The sequence below is a fragment of the Cucurbita maxima genome, unplaced genomic scaffold (assembly GCF_002738345.1).
Source record: "Cucurbita maxima cultivar Rimu unplaced genomic scaffold, Cmax_1.0 Cma_Scf00013, whole genome shotgun sequence".
Classification (NCBI taxonomy): Eukaryota; Viridiplantae; Streptophyta; class Magnoliopsida; order Cucurbitales; family Cucurbitaceae; genus Cucurbita; species Cucurbita maxima.
Window position 1 is genome coordinate 4,353,444 of NW_019272029.1, and position 19,316 is coordinate 4,372,759.

Sequence of the window (19,316 nt, forward strand, 5' to 3'; positions counted from 1 at the left end):
TCACCACGATCTGTAAAGATGAAAAGCTCAAAGATTGAAATCGAGAAGCTTGATGGATCCAATTTCGATAAACATTGAAAATTATTTGTACTAAAAGATCAAATGGAAACTAAGCTACATAATCGAAGTAAATAAGTTATGGAACTATAAGGATCGAGATAGACGAACGTCTCGTTGGAAGGAATTTACCAATTACAAAATGTTGGGAGTGAATCTTCGGCTTTGTTTTGGTGTCTTTTACTTACATATCCATGCTCCTAATTAGTCAACGTGGAATTCCAACCATTCTGAACGTCACACACGGATTTTTATCAAATATTTAGTTAATAGATATAAACATGCCCAACAAATAGCAGAGGGCAGGAGTGTCAAACACGCATTGGACGGAAAATTAAATCCATGATTTAAAGTCCCCACGTTGATTTACCAAAATTAATATATTTAATTATTTAATTACAATAAATCAATAGTGATTTATTTAAATATATCTTTTAATTCATTTGGACATAAAAAGTTATATTAAATAAATGAATTAGTTATTTACTAAATTCTTAATTAATTAGCTAAAAATATCTTAATTAGAATTAGTGGCTTACCTCAATAAAAAAGTTGGTTTTGAATAATTATAATCGTTTGTTTATTAGCACTAATTTTAATTAGCTCATTCATTAGTTTATCATGTCTTTAAAACATAATTAATTGGTTCGATTTAAAATTAAAATTAGTAATAATCAACTATAATTAATTAAATATTTTATCATAATAATTATTTTAGTAATAATTTATAATAATTATATACAATTAATAAGTATTTGCAATCAAAAGTTTATATAATTTTGTTAAAATAATTTATTTGAAAATAATTATTAAAATTGATGGTAAACTAAACTCAAAAACCTAATATGGTACATTAGTTAAAATTATTTTAATAATTTAACTTAATACAAAATAGTTTAACAAATATTAATTATCTAAAATTAAATAATATAATAACGAAACGAAAAAAAAAATATATATATTTATTTAAATGAAATAACCTACGCATTTTATTCTCAAATATTATGATTTCAAACATATCAAACCAAACAACCCTTTAATCTTTACAACACGAGTCACCATTCTTTATCATAATCTTATATTTTTCATAAAAGATCCAAAAGTTATAATAAGGTACAAAATCAAAGCAAACTACTATAACGCATACTATCACATGCCCATGGCGACAATACTATACATAAACATTTTGTAAGATTATAAACTCTATCTTTCACAAGCATACCAATTCAACATCTGTGCATTCTTCGTTCATCCAAGATCAGGAACTGTAAAAAACTCCTCATCGTCTACCATCTCGATCCTCGGCTTTTTGTATGACGTGCTCGACTTTGTCGGTCTGCATGTGAATGCACTACCTGCGTGCGAAGTAGGAAGCTCGGGAACTTCAGCAGCAGCTAAAGCTTCTTCAGGAACCTGCTCGCCAAAGAGTCCCATTTCTGCTAGCCATTCTAACTCCCCAAACTCTAGTTGTTCTTTCTGCTGCGGTAATGAAACTTGGGGATAAGTGTGACAACCCAATAATCATGATTACACAATTCTTCGTGAAAAGTTTGCCTCTGTGTTAGAAACAGAGTAAGGAACAGAAATCTCTAAAGAAACTACAGGCATGGATCCAAACTAAAGCCAGCCAATGTTCTATTATTGTTTTGGAGATTCCGCTTCCCATTGGAAATTCAGTTTTGCATCAGAGTAACCAAATTTTGGAAAACGGTGTACGATATGAACTAACCGATGTTGTGAGATCCGAACGAAACATTTTTTTATGAGGGTGTAAAAACCTCTCCCTAACATATGCGTTTTAAAAACCTTGAGGGGAAGCCCATAAAAGACAATATCGGCTAGTAATGGGCTTCGACCATTACAAATGGTATCAGAGTCAGACATAAGGCGATGTGACAGCAAGAAAGTTGAGCCCCAAAGGGGGTGGATTGGGGTCCCACATCGATTGGAGAATGGAACGAGTATCAACGAGGACACTGAGTCCCGAAGGGGGTGGATTGAAAGATCCCACATCTAGTTTGGGGAGGAGAACAAAACATTCTTTGTAGAGATGTGAAACCTCTCATTAGTAGAGGAATTTTAAAAACTTGAAGGAAGCTTGAAAGAGAAAGCCTAAAGAAGACAATATCTGCTAGCAATGGCTTTGGCCGTTACAGATGATTAGATGTTTTAGAAACTTTGTGCTAAACTAGTTTCATCTTTGGGAGAAAATGCCAGAGTACCTCTGAACATATGCAGGAAGGTTCAAAAAGTTATGGTTTTTAAATATGTAGAATTAATTAAACAGGAGATGTGGGTATAAACTACTTTTCACTTCATCTCCACTATTTTTCATGAAAAGTAGAACAAAAAGCTCACTTCCTTTGTTGCACTATGATCAACAAAAAAACATACAAATGGATGCGTAGAAGGTGAAGTATCTAGCTTTTCTTTACCTTGTCAGAGGACTCGAGATCAGAGAAGTGGAGAAAGTCATCAACAGCCCATGGGGATGTGAAGTTAGGAACTTGCTGGGGAGACATTTTAGCAGGAACCTGGGGGTTCTTCGGGTTCGGAGGTTCCATCTTCACCTTGTCGACGTCCTTCATGCAACTTGAGCTCATAGCCACTCTGATTCCAGTGGCTAGGAACCTCTGGTGGTTTGCTGAAAGACTACCAGTTGAGTGAATTGGTTCATCACAATCTTGACAAAATAGTGCTCTGTCTTCAACACAGAAAATGAAAGCCGCCTTGTCCTGACACCGAATGAGATATAGAATACTCAGCATACCGAATGACATCCCTCGAGCAAAATTTGAATATTTCAATACCGACTCACTACAATTAAACTATTTGAATCTAACAAACAATGATAATTTATAACAATCAAAGTATCATAAGAACAAAGTATGATTACTTATTTGATTTTCTTGGTTATTCAAAACAAATACCAATTCTGGATCTTGAAGCCGTTCAAAAATCAATCTCATTAGCATCAACTGGCAATCCAGGAGAGTTAATTGATCAGATACCAGAGGAAATGATTCTCTAGGGAACAGCAACCACGCAATAAAACGACTAGATTTGAATTGATATCATATCATGTCATATGTTAAGGAAAAAATTTGCCATAACTTATAAGCTTAAATCTTTTAGTATAGAGATAAATTAAGATGTCATCGGTATCAAAGATTCTAAATCCAAATCCCTATTACTAAAATTGAAGTAAAGACTGAAGATCCTGTGTTCAAACTTCTTTCACTTGTTGAGGCTCTTTCTAAATTTCAAACTCACAAATAAACTTAAACCTTCGGATTTAGTAGTGATTTAAGTAAATGCTATTGAGATACTCATCGACGCTCTCGAAATCGCTAATCTACACTCATTATATCATACCAAACACCATGAGATGAACGAAACTAGCAAATAAACGAGCAATAAATCAAAAGTACAGCATCAAAAGATCGAAATTACTTGGCATATGTCGCATTTGGGGAGCTTGGTGGAGAGGCACTGAAGGAGAAGCCTCTGGTGTTTACTCGCAAGCTTATTAGCAGCATGAACTTCAACATCGCATTTCGCACAAAGCGCCGCTTCATCCGCACAACAAATCACAGTAGCAGGAGCTTTCTCACAAACATCACACTGTATTTTCATCTTCACACTCCAGATTACCACCGCGATCTAGAATAGATTCCCGGAAATCCCTCTTCTCCCGTTTCCTACTCCGAGATCATCAACTCCACGAAATTCGGAGGAAAAGCAGCAACTCAAAGCGCCACAGTGCCGGTAAAACACTGCCGCCGGATAAATCCAAGAAGAAGGTAAAGAGGGTGTTAGAGGAGAAAAATCGGGAAGGAAGGGGATAGAGAAAGAGGAAGTATATGGTGGAGGATTGAAGAGGAAAGAGGAAGGGCAGAGATTTGGGGAAATGAAGATGAAGAAAGGTGGTGAAGACAAGAAGGCGGAAAAGAGTGGAGGCCATTTGTGTGGCTGTGGAGCTTGATTGGTTTGTGGCTGAGGACTTTGGAAGGCTAAGAGATTAGGCAATGCTAGGATTCTGCACCCGTGTTTGCTTTTTGATGAGAGAGGAGCTTTAACCATTTGTTTGTGATACTTAAATAGGTTGGGATATGGAACCCGATGCCTAACAGATATGGTATAAATATATATGACACGTATCTAGAAAACATATTTAATAAGATCCATATATATATATATATATATTCGGTAGATTATATAGTTAAATTAAATCGGTTATATTACTCTATCTCTACTGTTTTTTTGTGTTCATCTCGATTTAGTGTATGCGTTGTTTAGGGATCCTAAGAAAATTAGTTTATGAGATCACTCGAAGATTAGCTAATAAAATTAGTTTATGAGATCACTCAAAGGTGGTGGGACATCTTTTCTTTGTGCTTGAACTATCATTGACCCGTCATGCTAAAATCTCCTTGGGTTTTGCGCTTTTATTCTTGAACTTAGCATTCTTGGTTGGTGGAAAGTATCGGTCCGAGACATAGCATGTTCAACCATGACTTTAGGGAATCCCTTATATTACATCCTTCTCTATATCTGAAACACTTTAAAGAATCACTGACTCCTAAGAAGGATTTCTACCGATGAGGATCTTTTGAAGGTAGTCCATGGAATTGGCGCTTTAAATCAAAATTAGCCGCTTGTATTGCAAGTATTCCATAAGCATATGTTGTTAATGGTTTTGTTTTTCGCTAAATGAATAACATTTGTTGGGTTTCTAACCCGATTAGCTACATTAGTTGGATCGATTATCTCGTGATTGAGTTGGAACTCTAAGGCTCCACTTGGATCAATTACATTTTCCAAGATCGGTGCAAAAAATTTGTTTGGTTGTGTAGCAATGATGTAAGAATGCATAGAATTCACAATAATATACGTAACGTATCGATAAAGGAATGATTGTCGTTTGGAGAAACTACATTTTCAATTTTTTTTTTCTTCAATTTGCACAAATTTGGTTACAATTATCTCGATTTGGATTAGAAGAATAAATACCAAAAACTTTTGTGTTCTAGGAAATATTATTATGAATTGACATCAAAAGGGTCGAGAATCGATCAAAAGTGGCAACAAATCTGCTACAAATAGAGGTAAATAGAAGAAAAAAAAATCACAAAAGAAGAAATATGAGGAAAATATGGCCCTAACTAGCTTTGAATCTAAAATCCGAACCTGATTTATTAAATATTAGTTCAGGAAGTTGAGTGTGTGAGTAACGTAATAAAACTAGGGTGTTAGAGACAATTTGACTAGATGATGACCTAGGATAGAATGTCTCTAGTAATCCCTAATGCTCTTCGATCGAGCTAGAATAAAGGAGTAAGAATAGAGAAACCTGAAGACGTGAATCCATGTCAAAGCTGTCAAGCCGCTCTAGGGACCTAGAAGACCACCATGCAAACTAGGAGGACAAAGGTAGCTTCCTAGTCGATAGTAGTTGATACAATGTCTACGAAACTTTCACTTTCCTTTCCACTCTGATGTTAGTACTTTCGAGCCATGTATAGGGTTGACTAGGGATGTGTGACCTAACAATTCAATTAGATATTATTATGCATGGTAGATACGTCCTATGGGAGGACGTGGATAATGTGGGTAGTTATTGGAGCTGGCATGTATAGGGGATCTCTCCCCCAACTTTGATGATGACCAAGCTAGCACAAATCATATTGTCCTCACTCGAGAGAGTTCTAGGAGATAGCGCCTCAACCCAGACACTGGCTAATCGCTACATAGGCTAAGCTAGCTACCTAAGTCTGTGAGTAGCAACAGTTACACCTAGAGCCTAAAGAAAAGCTTACTAGGTTAAGGATATGATGAGAGCATACAAGTATGTTGCTTACTAGTATGGTCAATGATGTTGTCGGTCGAGGCGAGGTGAGTTGATGTTAGGAGCAATGTAGCCGCAGAAAAGTGTTGGCCTAGGGCATCTAGTGTGTCTGCACACCATATAGGGTGTAATATCATGTATTTCATGTATCCCAACTCATTTTCATCCTTGTAAAAACCTAATATATATGTATCCTCAACTCGCTTTCATCTTTGTAAACACCTAATATATATGTATCCTCAACTCATTTTCATCTTTGTAAACACCTAATATGTATGTACTTGTAAATATTTTACACCGGTTCTGAAGTGTGATGAATTGATTTTAAATCACTTGAAATTGATCCTAATTTTCATTGATTTCATCAACACATGTTTTCACATCCTAGTTGGTTGGTCTCAATCTATTTTTTGAAGCCTCGAAACTTCGATGGTGACATATTGGTATCAGAGTAGTCAGGTTCTAGGTCCTATAGACATTTAGAATAGAGTCATAAACCTTTGTGGCTCAACTTGCCGATACATCCCACCACGGTTAGATAAGTTATATGAACTTGAGTAGTAGAATAAACTTTTAAGAGTTCGTGCCATGTGACCTAGTCAATTATTTTAGGTTACGTTTATGCTTTAATTGATTTAATGGTGTGTCAGAATGGTATTAACCTAAGAATCTTCATTCTGATGACATATAATGGATCCTAAGCGAAGAGGGACCGTAATCGAGTCTGCACCAAAGACGGGCTAGGTGAAGAGCCATAGATGGCACTACAATTTTGGAACTATGCCAAAGGCACAAGTGCCCACCTCAGAATGAGGCTAGAGAGTTTCCTCTTGATGCCGATAGAGCTATGTCAAAGGCACAAGTGCCTAGGAGAGTTAGGTAGAGGACCCTGACCTGAGATCCCTCAGAGGCAGATCCTCAGGTACCAGTGTCAAGGAAGGTACCGCTGGCACCGGTACTGATCCTTGAAGTGCCGCCCACTCAGCCATCCACAACTCTCACCTTGGAGATTTTAAAGACTTTCATGAAGTCCACGTTAGAAACTCAGGCTCAGACCAACTAATTGTTGTAGCCTTTGGTAACCAATTAGTCGTTTACACGTAGCCTCCAATGTAATGAGTGTGTGACAGTTGAATCTCGTTACTTGAGGAACTTTCGAAAGTTTAACCTCTCTTCCTTCGACTGTAGAAAGATTTATCTAGTGGCACTTGAGGACTAGTTGAAGGTTGTCGAGACAGCCTTTTGCTATATAAACTACTCGATGGATTATGCTGAAAGACAAAGCACACTTACAGTGGAAGAGTGTCCATAAGATACTCCGTCCTAATGAGGGTCTCGTATCGTGGTGTTAGTTCGTGGAGATGTTTTTTCCAAAGTACTATCCCATAGTCACCTGTATCAAGAATCAGACAGCCTTCTTAGAATTGAAATAGGGAGACAGATTGGTCAAAGATTACGACCTTGAATTTAACAGGTTGGGGAGATTTGCTCCTAAGTTTGTTAGTACTAAGAAGATGAGGACTAGTCGCTTCATTGCGGGTCTCAAGGACAAGATCCAAGGTACGTAATACTTAAAGGGATCACTTGGATATTCATGCATGCTAGTATAACTAACCTTAGGTCGATATTCTCTGCCGGATTAGAAATTAAAGTTACTAGTTAAGCTTATAATTAGTCACACTTGATGTAGGTATTTCAGAAATGTACCTTGAATGTTGTTATAAACTATTTACTACGACTTAGTACATAGTTAGCTAGAAAGAAGGATGAGAATTTTGTGATCAGCGCTCTGATGGTTAGATGTTATCGCCTTGTTGATAATGTCTGACTGTTTGCATAATTTGAACATTAGCTCCAAGTGATTGAGTGTATCATCTCCATGTTGAGTGTAAGTCTCAATAATGAAATAAAACTAGGACGTTAGAGACATCTTGGCTAGACAATGACTTAGGACAGAATGTCCGAGCACCTTAGGATCATGAGTGACGATCAATGAATCCAATCTCTAATGCTCTTTGCACGAGCTAGATTCAAGGAGTCATAATAGAGAATCTTGGAGATATGAATCCATGTCCAAGCTACCAAGCCACTCTAGGGACCTAGAAGACCACCACGACAACCTAGGAAGACAAAGGTAGTGTCCAGGCCAATGGTAGTTGGTACGACATCTACAAAGCTTCCATTTCCCTTTCCACTCTAGTTTCAGTATTGTCGAGCTAGGTATAGGGCCGATTAGGGGGGTGTGACCTGAAAGTTCAATTAGATTACCTTGCACAACATATTCGTTCTATGGGGGAGTGGGACATGGATAATGCGATAGTCATTAAAGTTAGCACGCACAGGGGGTCGCTCCCCCAACTTTGGGTGACTAGATGATCCCTGGGATGAGTTCGCCAGCTAACCTCCCATGGATAACAAGTAGACCAGCACACACCATATTCTCAACCAGATAGAGAGTTCTATAAAACAAATATGTAACCGGAACTTATTATATTTAGAAGGATTTATTAACTTAATCGAAACGAGAATATAATAACACTTTTAAAACTATAGAAATTAAATTTAAATTAAAGTTAAAATATAATTTAATTTGTTTTGTCCATTCCTTATCCATATTCCCTCCTCCACTAGATTAGAAAATTGGTCTCTCAATCTCTCTTTCCGTTACTTGATTCTACTTTTGTCGGAATCTTGGTCCAAAACACAAAATATCTTGGAATCCTTATCCATTTTGTTTCCCACTTGTCAAGTGTGGAATAAGTGTGGTGCCCAACTTTATTGGGGTCAAGATTCGGGTGTCAGTTACCTTGTGCTGCACGTGCACTTGTTTTGATGTGTTAAACATCTATCTGCAATGCATTTCTCAAAGTCACATTATCAGTCTTCTTTTACTTCTTAGTTCTTCTTCGTCATTCATCTTTGTCGTTTGTCCTTCTTTGTTTATCTTCTAATCATCTAATAGTTTTATCGTTGGTCTAGCTTTTTCTTCCTTCCTTCTTAGTTCTTCTTCTTCATTTGTCTTTGTCGTTCATCCCGTTCCTTCTTCACTCGTACTTCCTTCGTCCAGTTGCTTCTTTTTATTCTTTAGCAACTCAACTCAGTTTATTCTTTCATTCTTTGCTACTCACCTTACGACTCACCTCATCGAGATTGACATGAAAATCTCACTTATTTGCTACTCAATTTCACTCTTTCGTTCTTCTTCATTTCAACTCTAGTTTGCAGTTTCATCGTCGGTTCTTCATTAAACTAATTTTTTTTTAACAACCTAACAGCCCAACTCAAACCCAACCCAAAAATTGAAGATTGAGTTGGGATAACGATCCAACCATCCTAAACTTTTAGATTTGTCCAAGAAAATCCCTCAACCCAATTCGACTTGACCCATGTACACCCCTACAAAAAGCATCGATGAAAAAATATAGTCTTCCATGGTCCCCATAAAAACCAACATCCTACCAAAGATATCGTCTTTATGTAGGAAAAAATGAATATTTCATTAAATGGCTCATTCTTCTCCGAGCCACATACAATAATCAAGTCATACTACATTCAACATGACTTAAGGGACCCTATTTCATGATCGGGACTCTATTTTCATTCCTAAGTGTAGCTAGATGTATAGTATTTCGAGCTTTTAACTTACTCCTTATGCTTATGGGCTACCCTACACTCATATAATTAGAATATATAGTAAATGTATATGTTTGTGAATTATTGAAGCCACGTATCTCTACCAAATACACCATATTTAAAAGATTTAATAAAAAAATATCTATTAAATCCGAAGATGAGTGAAATAGTTACATATTAATCTTATTTATAAGTACTCAAAAGAAATACGTTACAAAGACAACGGCTACATAAGCATGAAAAATATAAGGAAAACAAAATAAAAATTGGCTTGGATCTACCCGTCCTCTATAGTCGCACGACTTTATTGCAAAATGAAATACAAAAGACTAGACGAATTGACTCTTCAAAACGATCTCATCTTTAATTACGCTCTCGAACGCTTTCCAACCTTGATGGATAACGTACAAACATATGAAAAAGAAAGTCTATTTATATATTTTATTAGTAATAGAATATATAAATATATTAGTGAGAGAAAAAAAAATTTAAAATATTGTCGGTCGAGCATTACATACATGCATGTGTTAAAAATGAGGTAAAAAAAAAAAAAAAAAAAAAAAAAAAAAAAAATCTAACCAAACAAATAAATAAATAAATAAAAAGGCTACTTTATTTATTTATTTATTAATTTTTGTTTTGTTTGATAGTTCTTTTTAAAGGCTCAACTCACTTTCTCCATTTTGCCTCTTCTTTCCTTGACGTTTCTGTGGTTTTGTTTTCGCGGCTTTCATCTCCTCTCAAGTTGGCCGCACATGCAAAAGAGAGAGGTAATCTTTCTTCGATTAAGCTCTGTTCGGCTTTCTTTTCCACCGATTCAATTCGATTTTGCGCTCTTTCTTTGTGTGCCTCTCATTCTTCCAACCAATATTTTGAATTTTCGTAGTTTGAATCTTCAACGACCATTTTTGATTCTTGAATTCAAAACTGATGCATGGAATAATAATCGATTTTCACTTGCAAGTATCCGATTACATGGCCTTGGGTTTGATCGTATAACTGTGTATGCTTCAGATAATTTATTCCCGTTTCTGTGTTCTGTGTAAATGATCTTCAATAACCCTTTTTCCTTTCTGTTTTTGGCGTTTTCTCCTCATACATTATTCTTTATTTAGATTTTCTTTTTCCATATTCATATAATCAAATACAATCCGTTTTCTGGGTCGGAAAGTTGACAATTTTTACCTTTGTTTACACATCTTGCGTTGCTACTGCTGCTCTAGATATATATATATCCCTTATGTCGGAGCTCTGTTGGTTTATCTTTTGGTTTTTTTACTGATTTGGCTATGATTTTGTCTAACATGTATACGGAATTATGATTAAGCAGTGTAATATGTGAATTATCGTGAATTTAGGGATTGGTTTCTATTACATTCATAATATGTGTTCTCTTAGCAGTGTAATTTAACAGTGTTTTGTTTACTTCCCTTTTGTTTTGTCAGTTGTATGCTGTTTTGTTTAACCGTTTATTCCCTTCTTAAGGTGTGTGTTTCATCATAATGCTTCGTAGAGATCCTGTTTCGAGATTTGTATTATTGTGGTTTCTTCCTCTGGCTATTGATTGCCTTCGCAGTTTTACCATTTCAGCTTGTTAATAGCTTCTCGATTCATAAGAACCATAGAATTCCACATCTAATGTGCCTTAAATATTTTTCTAGAGAGGGAGGTCTCATTCAGCTTGTTATTATATGTACTAAATTCTATTTAAACTATAAATAGTTATCAACAAGTTTTTTCATTCTTTTTTAGATAACAAGAAATGTAATATTTTTAATGATAAGTTGAACTTTCACTGAGAAAAAAATGAAAAATACAAGGACATACAAAAAAAGAAGAGAATTTCACCAAAAAAGGGGGAAGCCAGGTCCCAAATTATGAACAAGGGCTCCGATCCCATATAATAAGGCCAAACAAATAATTAGGGAAACATATAGTCATCGGGGATCAAACATTGCTAAACGATCTCTTGTCCCTTGAAGATTCTGTTGTTCTCTCACACCAAAAACTCCACAAAAGGGAATAGACCTCTGGCTTGCCACAGAAAACAACCATTTCTCACGTAAAGGCAAGTAAGAAGAAGCTCCACGGTTGTCTTCCTACAACTCTACAAGCTAACAAAGTTGAAACTGAAAACCTCAAGGAAACCAGCCCAAACAACTTTGTGAAATCACATTTCCAAAGTAAATAATTAAGATCCTCCTGGCCCTCTTGCAAAGAATACAACAAAGAAGAAAATTTGATCTAAGGTGCTAAATCTTCCATGCATAACTTGCAACACAAATAACTTAACCTTCCACATGGAGGAAAAAATAGTCCTTTGACAGAGAGGGGCTAGCCATACAACAAAAGGAGCTGCAAAATAAGCTTTTCTAGGGGGCTAGGACTCAAAGACGGACATCCCCTATATGAAGCATGAAACAAAAGTCTGCAGGATAACAAAGCCAACACATCTGTCATTTCTCTATTAGTCAATGGAAGACAAACCCCAAGAAGGAGAATTGGAGTCTCAGCCAGAGAAAGAATAGAGTTTTTCGTATGATTTGTCGATGAAGACAATTGATATAAATGGGGAAACAAAGGACATGAGGGTCTATCCCCAACCTCCTAACCTCCCAAAAGAAGTATTGGTCCTATCTCTGATCACGTTAAAGACAAATTGGGACACGGTACATAAGTATTCTCAAATGTAATGTCAATAAGTAAGGAGCATGGTACGTGCCAAATAGACCATGCCATTTTCAAGGAAGGAAAAAAAACAAAAACAAAAACAAAAGATTAGCTTAGTCAAATTTCTCTCTGATTAAGTCAATATGATCCTCTAGAGAGAACGGTTGAACCTCTCTCAAATTGGCTCTTCAATGAATCATTCCCAACTTTTGTAAAGATTTGGCTCTAGAGTCATTGATCTTGTTGAATGTTCTCCTTAGAAGCTAGAATACTTTAGTTTGGCTAACATGTCCGTGCTGAAAACTTGGACACTCCACACTTCTTCCTTATGTATTGGGCTTGATAGTGCAATAGATGTGTTATTAGATACTAGTTATGCCAAGTGAAAATAGGTCCAACCTTTGTTAGACATGCATCGAACACTTGTTAAGTATGCTAAATAGACACATAGATGACAATTTTTTTTTTTTTTTTTTTTTTTTCTAGTGAAATGCATCAAACCATTTTTCTAAGCATATAGATACATAAACTCATTTGACTTTGAATTTCCTATTTTGTATATATACAATATATAGTTTAATAAATGTGTCCTTGCCATATTTATATCTATGCCTCCTTCCACAACTATTTGGTTTTCTCCCTCCAAAATATAAAAGGTGAAATCAAGTTATTGTTTGAATCTCATACACACTGTGCCTACAAGAAACCCAAAAAGTCTGACTCCTCCATTTTTCTTTGCACTCATTTTAGTGGTACCCTTTTTGCCTATTCTCTTCCTTTTTCAGGGTATATCAACATTTTACTAAGGTCTCTCGCTTTTCCTCTGGGTGTTCTTTTTTGTGCTCTTGTCTATTTATTTTATCATATGGAATCAATCTCGTTTTGCTGATGCTTAGGCTTTTGGGGATTCTGCAGATATTCGTTTGCAATCCTTTTTGGATAATCGTATTGGGTGTTGCATTTTTCATTTTTTTTTTCCTGAGTTATTATTTTTTCTTATCTCTAACATGAATTGCCATGATAGTCGTTTGTCAGAGAGTATTTGGATTACATTGGTTGCTTTGTTGATTTGATCGAGTAGTAATGTTAGGTTTTGGCCCTTGAGTATCTTTATTGTTATTTTGTTATGATACTTTTTGCCTTGTTCCTTAAAATTCTGATTTAGTTGTTCTTTTATTCTTTTTCGTTGCTGAAAATTACTCTCTTTGTTTGCATTTTTAATGAACTTCTGCCTCTAATATAATGAGCTTTATGTAATTCTTTCTTGGTCTGAATGCTTGAGGATGGGGAAAAAAAAAAGAATTTAGCTGTTATTTCTTTTTTTTTTTGTTTTCTTCTCAAAAATGATATTCTCTATAATAACTAAAAATATGTTACACAAACTATAAGAGTAGGATTTTATAAAAGGGGGTTGAGTGGATTATTAACATTGAGCTTTGTAGTTTGTTCAGCTGAAGGGTAGCTCACCCAGTAGTCTTATAATTCTATGCATTTATAGGAGATGATAATTTTATTAGGAGAGTTGTCTACTAGGGAATACAACAAACTCCATGTAGATTGCTTTAATTTGGATTTTGAACGTAAACTTATTGATTCTCCAACTGCAAATCCCTTCTAGTGAATTGAATATCGTAAAATTCTATTTTACTGTTGCAATGCCCTTCATGCAGGAAACTGAACACCCTTGCTCCAACATTTCTTTTAATAGAGAATTGTGAGTTTACTAAGGAATCATGCAATGTTTGCTATGTTCATCTTTATGCATTTCCAATTTCCATCATTATTCTTCTCACCTGTCCTCTACGCTTGTTGGTCGGTTAAAATTTCTGTTTCTGTCAGTACATTGGTTGTTTTCCTCATGCGAGTGCTGTGTTTGGGGGTTAGACAATTATCCTGTGAGAATAGTCCAGGTATGTGCAAGTTGGCCTAGACACTCATAAATATAAAAGAAATTGTTAGAATTACATATTTACCTAGTTTTTTTATGGTGCTGTTAGTCCAATGAGAAAACGGATCCTTTCTCCCTGTTCATTTCCCTTCCCAAATTCTGGCATTTGAAGCAAATGATATTTGATTCTACTTTAGTGCTGACTTAATAACTGCTTAAAATTATTTTGAGATAGTAACTAGGTTAATGAATTTTGATCAACAAACAATATGCACTGCAAATTACATTGGTCAATGGTTGTTGTTAAAATAAAGTACATTTCACGATTACGGTATCCCATGTATATAGTTTGCATTAGTTTCTGTGTAACTAACCAATATCGTTATGAAAACTTAATTGCATAATAGTGTTTCTACTGTTGGATCCTTTCAAATGCTTTGCTTGTGAAGGATGTGTTTGTATCTTTCCTATAGATCTCCCCGCCTTTTTTATTGGAAATCGGAAATCGGAAATGGATAACTTATTTGCATGATCTGAAGCACCAAGTTCCTTTCGAACTGCCTTCTGCCTAATGAAGTTCTTTGGCATGTTGAATTGATTTTGAAATTATGATTTTCAGTGACTTTATGTTTTTGTAGTTCAAATTTCCTGTCTGATTGTTCTGAATGCGTTTGATTTTTATCACGTTTCTCACTTTTTCCCCCCTCAAATCTTTACCTGTGTTTTTACACTTGAAATCCCTTTGCAATGATTTGTGGGTGAATTTATTTGATTTAATTTTATTTTAAAATTACTAAGGAATTGTTTTAAGTTACTTTGGATTGATGGGGTAAGAGATGGAATGTAAGGTTTATATATGTGATGGAATTGATCATCCTTTCAGCTGCCTTGACATAGTAGTCTTATCATGAGCTAAATGAATCATGATGCATTGTTACGTTATACATGTAGTAGGCATCGTTCTCATCTTAAATTCTTGTAGGATTAAGAATACTATTCACAACCGAGATTTTATGCCCTTGCCTATGAGCCTATCCAAGTAAATATGATTGTTTTAGCTTGTTAGTCTGTGTTTCATATTTTTATTTCGATATCTTTGAGTTCTTCTGTAAACATTTTTTCTTATTGAATCTCAGATGGAAGTGCAAGATCATGGTCACATAATTGAAGTATGTGGGGATGTGCAAGCTGTAGGGCCTAGCATTGTGGGAAGTAAAATTTGTGGGGATGCACCCTCTTGTGGATTTTCTGATGCAAACAATAGTTCAAATGATGCAAAGGAGCGAGCTGCATCCATGCGGAGGCTTTCCATAGCAGTTGTTCTCTGCATTGTTTTTATGAGTGTAGAAGTAGTGGGAGGTATTAAAGCAAACAGTCTTGCAATATTGACTGATGCTGCTCATTTGTTGTCAGATGTTGCTGCTTTTGCCATTTCTTTGTTCTCACTCTGGGCCTCTGGTTGGGAGGCAACTCCGCGTCAGTCATATGGCTTCTTCCGCATCGAAATTCTTGGTGCTCTCGTTTCCATTCAAATGATCTGGCTTCTTGCTGGAATCCTTGTTTATGAAGCTATTGTCCGACTTATCAATGGTCCGAGTGAAGTCAAGGGGTTTCTCATGTTCGCTGTGTCTGCATTTGGGTTAGTTGTTAACATAGGTATGGCTCTGCTGCTAGGTCACGAATATGGTCATGCCCATTCTCATGGTCACAGTCATGGACATGGCGCGCATGACCATGGTCATGGAAAACACGAACATGGTCATGGCAAACACGAACATGGCGGTGAAGGTCATGGGCATCATCATGGGATAAGTATTACTACGCACCACCACCACCATCATGAAGAAGGAAAGGGAGCTGCCAGCGATCATCATGCTCACAAGGAATCAGTAACTACATCCTTGCTTGAGGTTTGCTGTGAAGATGGAAGAAGTCATTCACCAAAGGTTATCAAGATGCAAAAGAAGCAACGAAATATAAATGTACAAGGGGCTTATCTTCATGTACTCGGAGATTCGATCCAAAGCATTGGGGTGATGATCGGGGGGGCAATCATATGGTATAAACCCGAATACATGATTCTTGATCTGATATCCGCCCTGATTTTCTCTGCAATTGTTCTGTGCACAACAATTCAAATGCTTCGAAATATCCTTGAGGTATTAATGGAGAGCACACCGCGAGAGATTGACGCAACAAAGCTCGAGAAGGGTTTGTGCGAGATGGATGAGGTAGTTGCAATACATGAACTGCACATCTGGGCCATAACTGTTGGGAAGATTCTATTGGCATGCCATGTTATAATAAAGCCGGAGGCTAATGCAGACATGGTATTGGATAATGTTATTGATTATATTAGAAGAGAGTACAACATTAGCCATGTCACCATTCAGATTGAGCGCCAGTAGATAAATGCTAGTAGGGATCTCTTTTGGATTCTCAAGTATTAAATGTCTTCATCTTCGCTTCTTTTTCATCCTCTTCTATCTCATAAGAAGGAAAATTAGTTACTATTGAATGAAAGTTTATTAGGATCGTTTAGATGTGCTTGTACAACTTGTTTAACGATTCGCCTTTTGGTGGTAAATTGTTCTCTAGGGGAGGTAACTATAATCGTCACCCAACGATCTAAGCTTTTGTTGGAGCAAGATGCCTTGAATCAAAGAAATTAATACATTCGATACAAAATTCAGATCAACCAAGAAATAATGCTATTTGTAGTAGGCTACAAAGATACAATGTAGGGTCTAATACCAAATTGATAAGGTAACCATAATTATCAACCTTACCATTCAAGTTTTGTTGGAGTAAGATGCCAAATTGACAAGGTAACCATGCCCAACAATCCACTCCAAGCTTTTGTTGAAATAAGTAACACCTCTGAATACAAAATTCGGATCAATCAAGAGATAACGGTAGAATTATATTACCTCTTAAGATCAAATATGTAAAAGTAAGATTTGAAATCTGGTTCTAAATTGAGTTATCCTACAATCGACCTTGATGAGGCTTGATTGAATGACTCACATGCAATCTAACGAGATCTCAATTTCATTCATCCAAAATCTATCTTTTACATTATAGTTTGTGGGTATTTATAATCTCTCAACTTAATAAACTTTCCTTTCTTTCCATACCCAAAGTTAGTGACTATAATTTAATCCTCATCTCCTAAATCTATGCAAAAGAAAAGTTAATTTGACTGGTAATTTCCCCTTTGCCCATTACAAGAATTATAAAATTAAAAATGTTAAATAAAGTTTTCTAACAACCTATTAATAAAGTGCAATTTATAGCAACTTTATCCACTAATTCAACCGTGCAAATATTCACTTTTGAAGCTCCAAATGGTCATTCATCAATCAAATTAGCTTGTAACACATGAACAAGCATATGTTTTTGTTGAATTTTTTTGGTCTTGGATCGTGTAATAGAAAGATTTGGAATATCGTAATCCTTATCATCCTCCCCCTCTTTAAAAGGATTCACCCTCGAATCACAAAAATCATCATGTACATCAAAAGGACTCAAGTTAGCAACATTGAAAGTAGAATGTATTGAAAGTTCTCCCAAAAGATTAATTTTATAGGCATCATTATTAATTCTTTCAAGAACTTGATAAGGGTCATCCCATCTTGGATGTAACTTTGTTTTCCTTTGAGATGGGAATCGCCCCTTGCGAAAATGTATACAAACTCAGTCACTAGGTTGAAAAATGACTTCCTTCCACCTTTGTTAATTCTCGAAGCAATTTTGAAATTTTGTTTCTCAATTCTCTCTTTCACCTTTTGGTGCAATGTTTTGATCAAATCCACCTTACCTGTGGCTGCTCCACGGACAAAAATATTAGAATGAATAAGAAGCAAATCAAGAGGCATGAATGAATTAAATCCATAAACAACTTCAAATAGAACAATGAGTGGTACTATGAATTGCTCTATTATATACAAACTCTACGAATGACAAACATTCGTCAAGACTTAATATTCTTAGAAATAATAGTCCTAAGCAAAACTCCTAATGTTCTATTAATCACCTTAGTTTGTCCACCAGTCTTAGGATGACATATCGTTGAAAATAACAATTTGTTACCTAATTTACGAGAGTGACTTAAAAATTTAACATCCCTGTCCATAACAATTATTCTAGATATTTCATCCCTAACAATTATTATAGAGATTCCATGTAATCTTATTAAAGAATAAGTCATCAACATGTTTTGCATAATGCAATAAAGTAAGTAATTTTACTAAATCTGTATACCACACTATAAAATACTATCTTTACTTTTTTTTTTAGTGTGGTGCAAACCAAAAACACAATCCATAGATATATTAGTCTAACGTTAGTTAGTTAAATTCAAAGGAGTATACAATCCGTTGAGTTGTGATCTAGATTTAGCTTTTTTGCATTTAAAACATTGACTACAAAACTTATGAACATCATGCTTCATCCTCGGCGAAAAGGAGTGTTCATGCAATATATTGTAAGTTTTATAAACATCAAAATGTCCCATTAAGCTATCACCCTGTGTTTTTCTTAAAAACAAATTTGTTATAGAGCATTTAGGAACACAAAACTTACTTTTCTTAAATAAAAATTCATGAAACACATAATAATCATCAAGATGCATAAATAGTTCCAAAGTCTTGGTCATCTCTATATAATTCTTCAATGTGTTTAAGTTCAAGAATATTTTAGGTACAGAAGTAAAGAAATTGTACCTTCTAGATAATGCATCAGCTACTATATTATCCATACCTTGCTTATATTTGATGACATACAGAAATGTTTCAATAAACTCTACCCACTTTGCATGTCCACGGTTCAGTTTTCTTGGACCCTTAACCTACTTTTGATGCATACTATATTATCCATACCTTACTTATATTTGATGACGTATAGAAATGTTTCAATAAACTCTATCCACTTTGCATGTCCACTGTTCAGTTTGCTTTGACCCTTAACCTACTTTTGATGCATACTATATTATCCATACCTTGCTTATATTTGATGACATACAGAAATGTTTCAATAAACTCTACCCACTTTGCATGTCCACGGTTCAGTTTGCTTTGACCCTTAACATACTTCAAGCTTTCATGATCAGAGTGGACCACAAATTCTCTAGGCCATAAGTAGTGTTGTCCACACCTATAATGTGCGAACTAAAGCGAACAATTCAACAATTCTTTATCATAGGTAGGATAGTTTAATGCT

The 19,316-nt window shown here is 35.5% G+C and overlaps 2 protein-coding genes across 3 annotated transcripts; one reads left to right on the forward strand and one right to left on the reverse strand.

Annotated features, from left to right (window-relative positions):
- Window positions 1-1,092: 1,092 nt before the first annotated feature.
- On the reverse strand, window positions 1,093-4,075 carry LOC111488705 (B-box zinc finger protein 24-like). 2 transcript variants are annotated; one of them, XM_023136613.1, is made up of 3 exons: window positions 3,511-4,075; window positions 2,493-2,792; window positions 1,093-1,533 (listed from the first exon to the last, which is right to left on the reverse strand). In XM_023136613.1, the coding sequence occupies exons 1-3, from the start codon at window positions 3,691-3,693 to the stop codon at window positions 1,306-1,308; spliced, it is 711 nt and encodes a 236-aa protein (XP_022992381.1). In that variant the 5' UTR covers window positions 3,694-4,075; the 3' UTR covers window positions 1,093-1,305. The 2 variants fall into 2 exon arrangements, with proteins under 2 accessions (XP_022992381.1, XP_022992380.1); XM_023136612.1 differs by having other exon boundaries at window positions 1,093-1,536; window positions 3,511-4,072.
- Window positions 4,076-10,182: 6,107 nt separating this feature from the next.
- Window positions 10,183-16,637, forward strand: LOC111488635 (metal tolerance protein 1-like). The gene is made up of 2 exons (XM_023136493.1): window positions 10,183-10,308; window positions 15,233-16,637. Exons 1-2 carry the CDS (start codon window positions 10,294-10,296, stop codon window positions 16,502-16,504), a joined length of 1,287 nt encoding a protein of 428 aa, XP_022992261.1. The 5' UTR covers window positions 10,183-10,293; the 3' UTR covers window positions 16,505-16,637.
- Window positions 16,638-19,316: the final 2,679 nt, after the last annotated feature.

Coding starts and splice junctions, on each gene's coding strand:
- LOC111488705 (XM_023136612.1), bottom strand. CDS start 3,693: ATGAAAATACAGTGTGATGTTTGTGAGAAAGCTCCTGCTACTGTGATT. Junction 2,793..3,510: donor CCAAATGCGACATATGCCAA/GTAATTTCGATC, acceptor ATTCGGTGTCAG/GACAAGGCGGCTTTCATTTT. Junction 1,537..2,492: donor ATCTCGAGTCCTCTGACAAG/GTAAAGAAAAGC, acceptor TCATTACCGCAG/CAGAAAGAACAACTAGAGTT.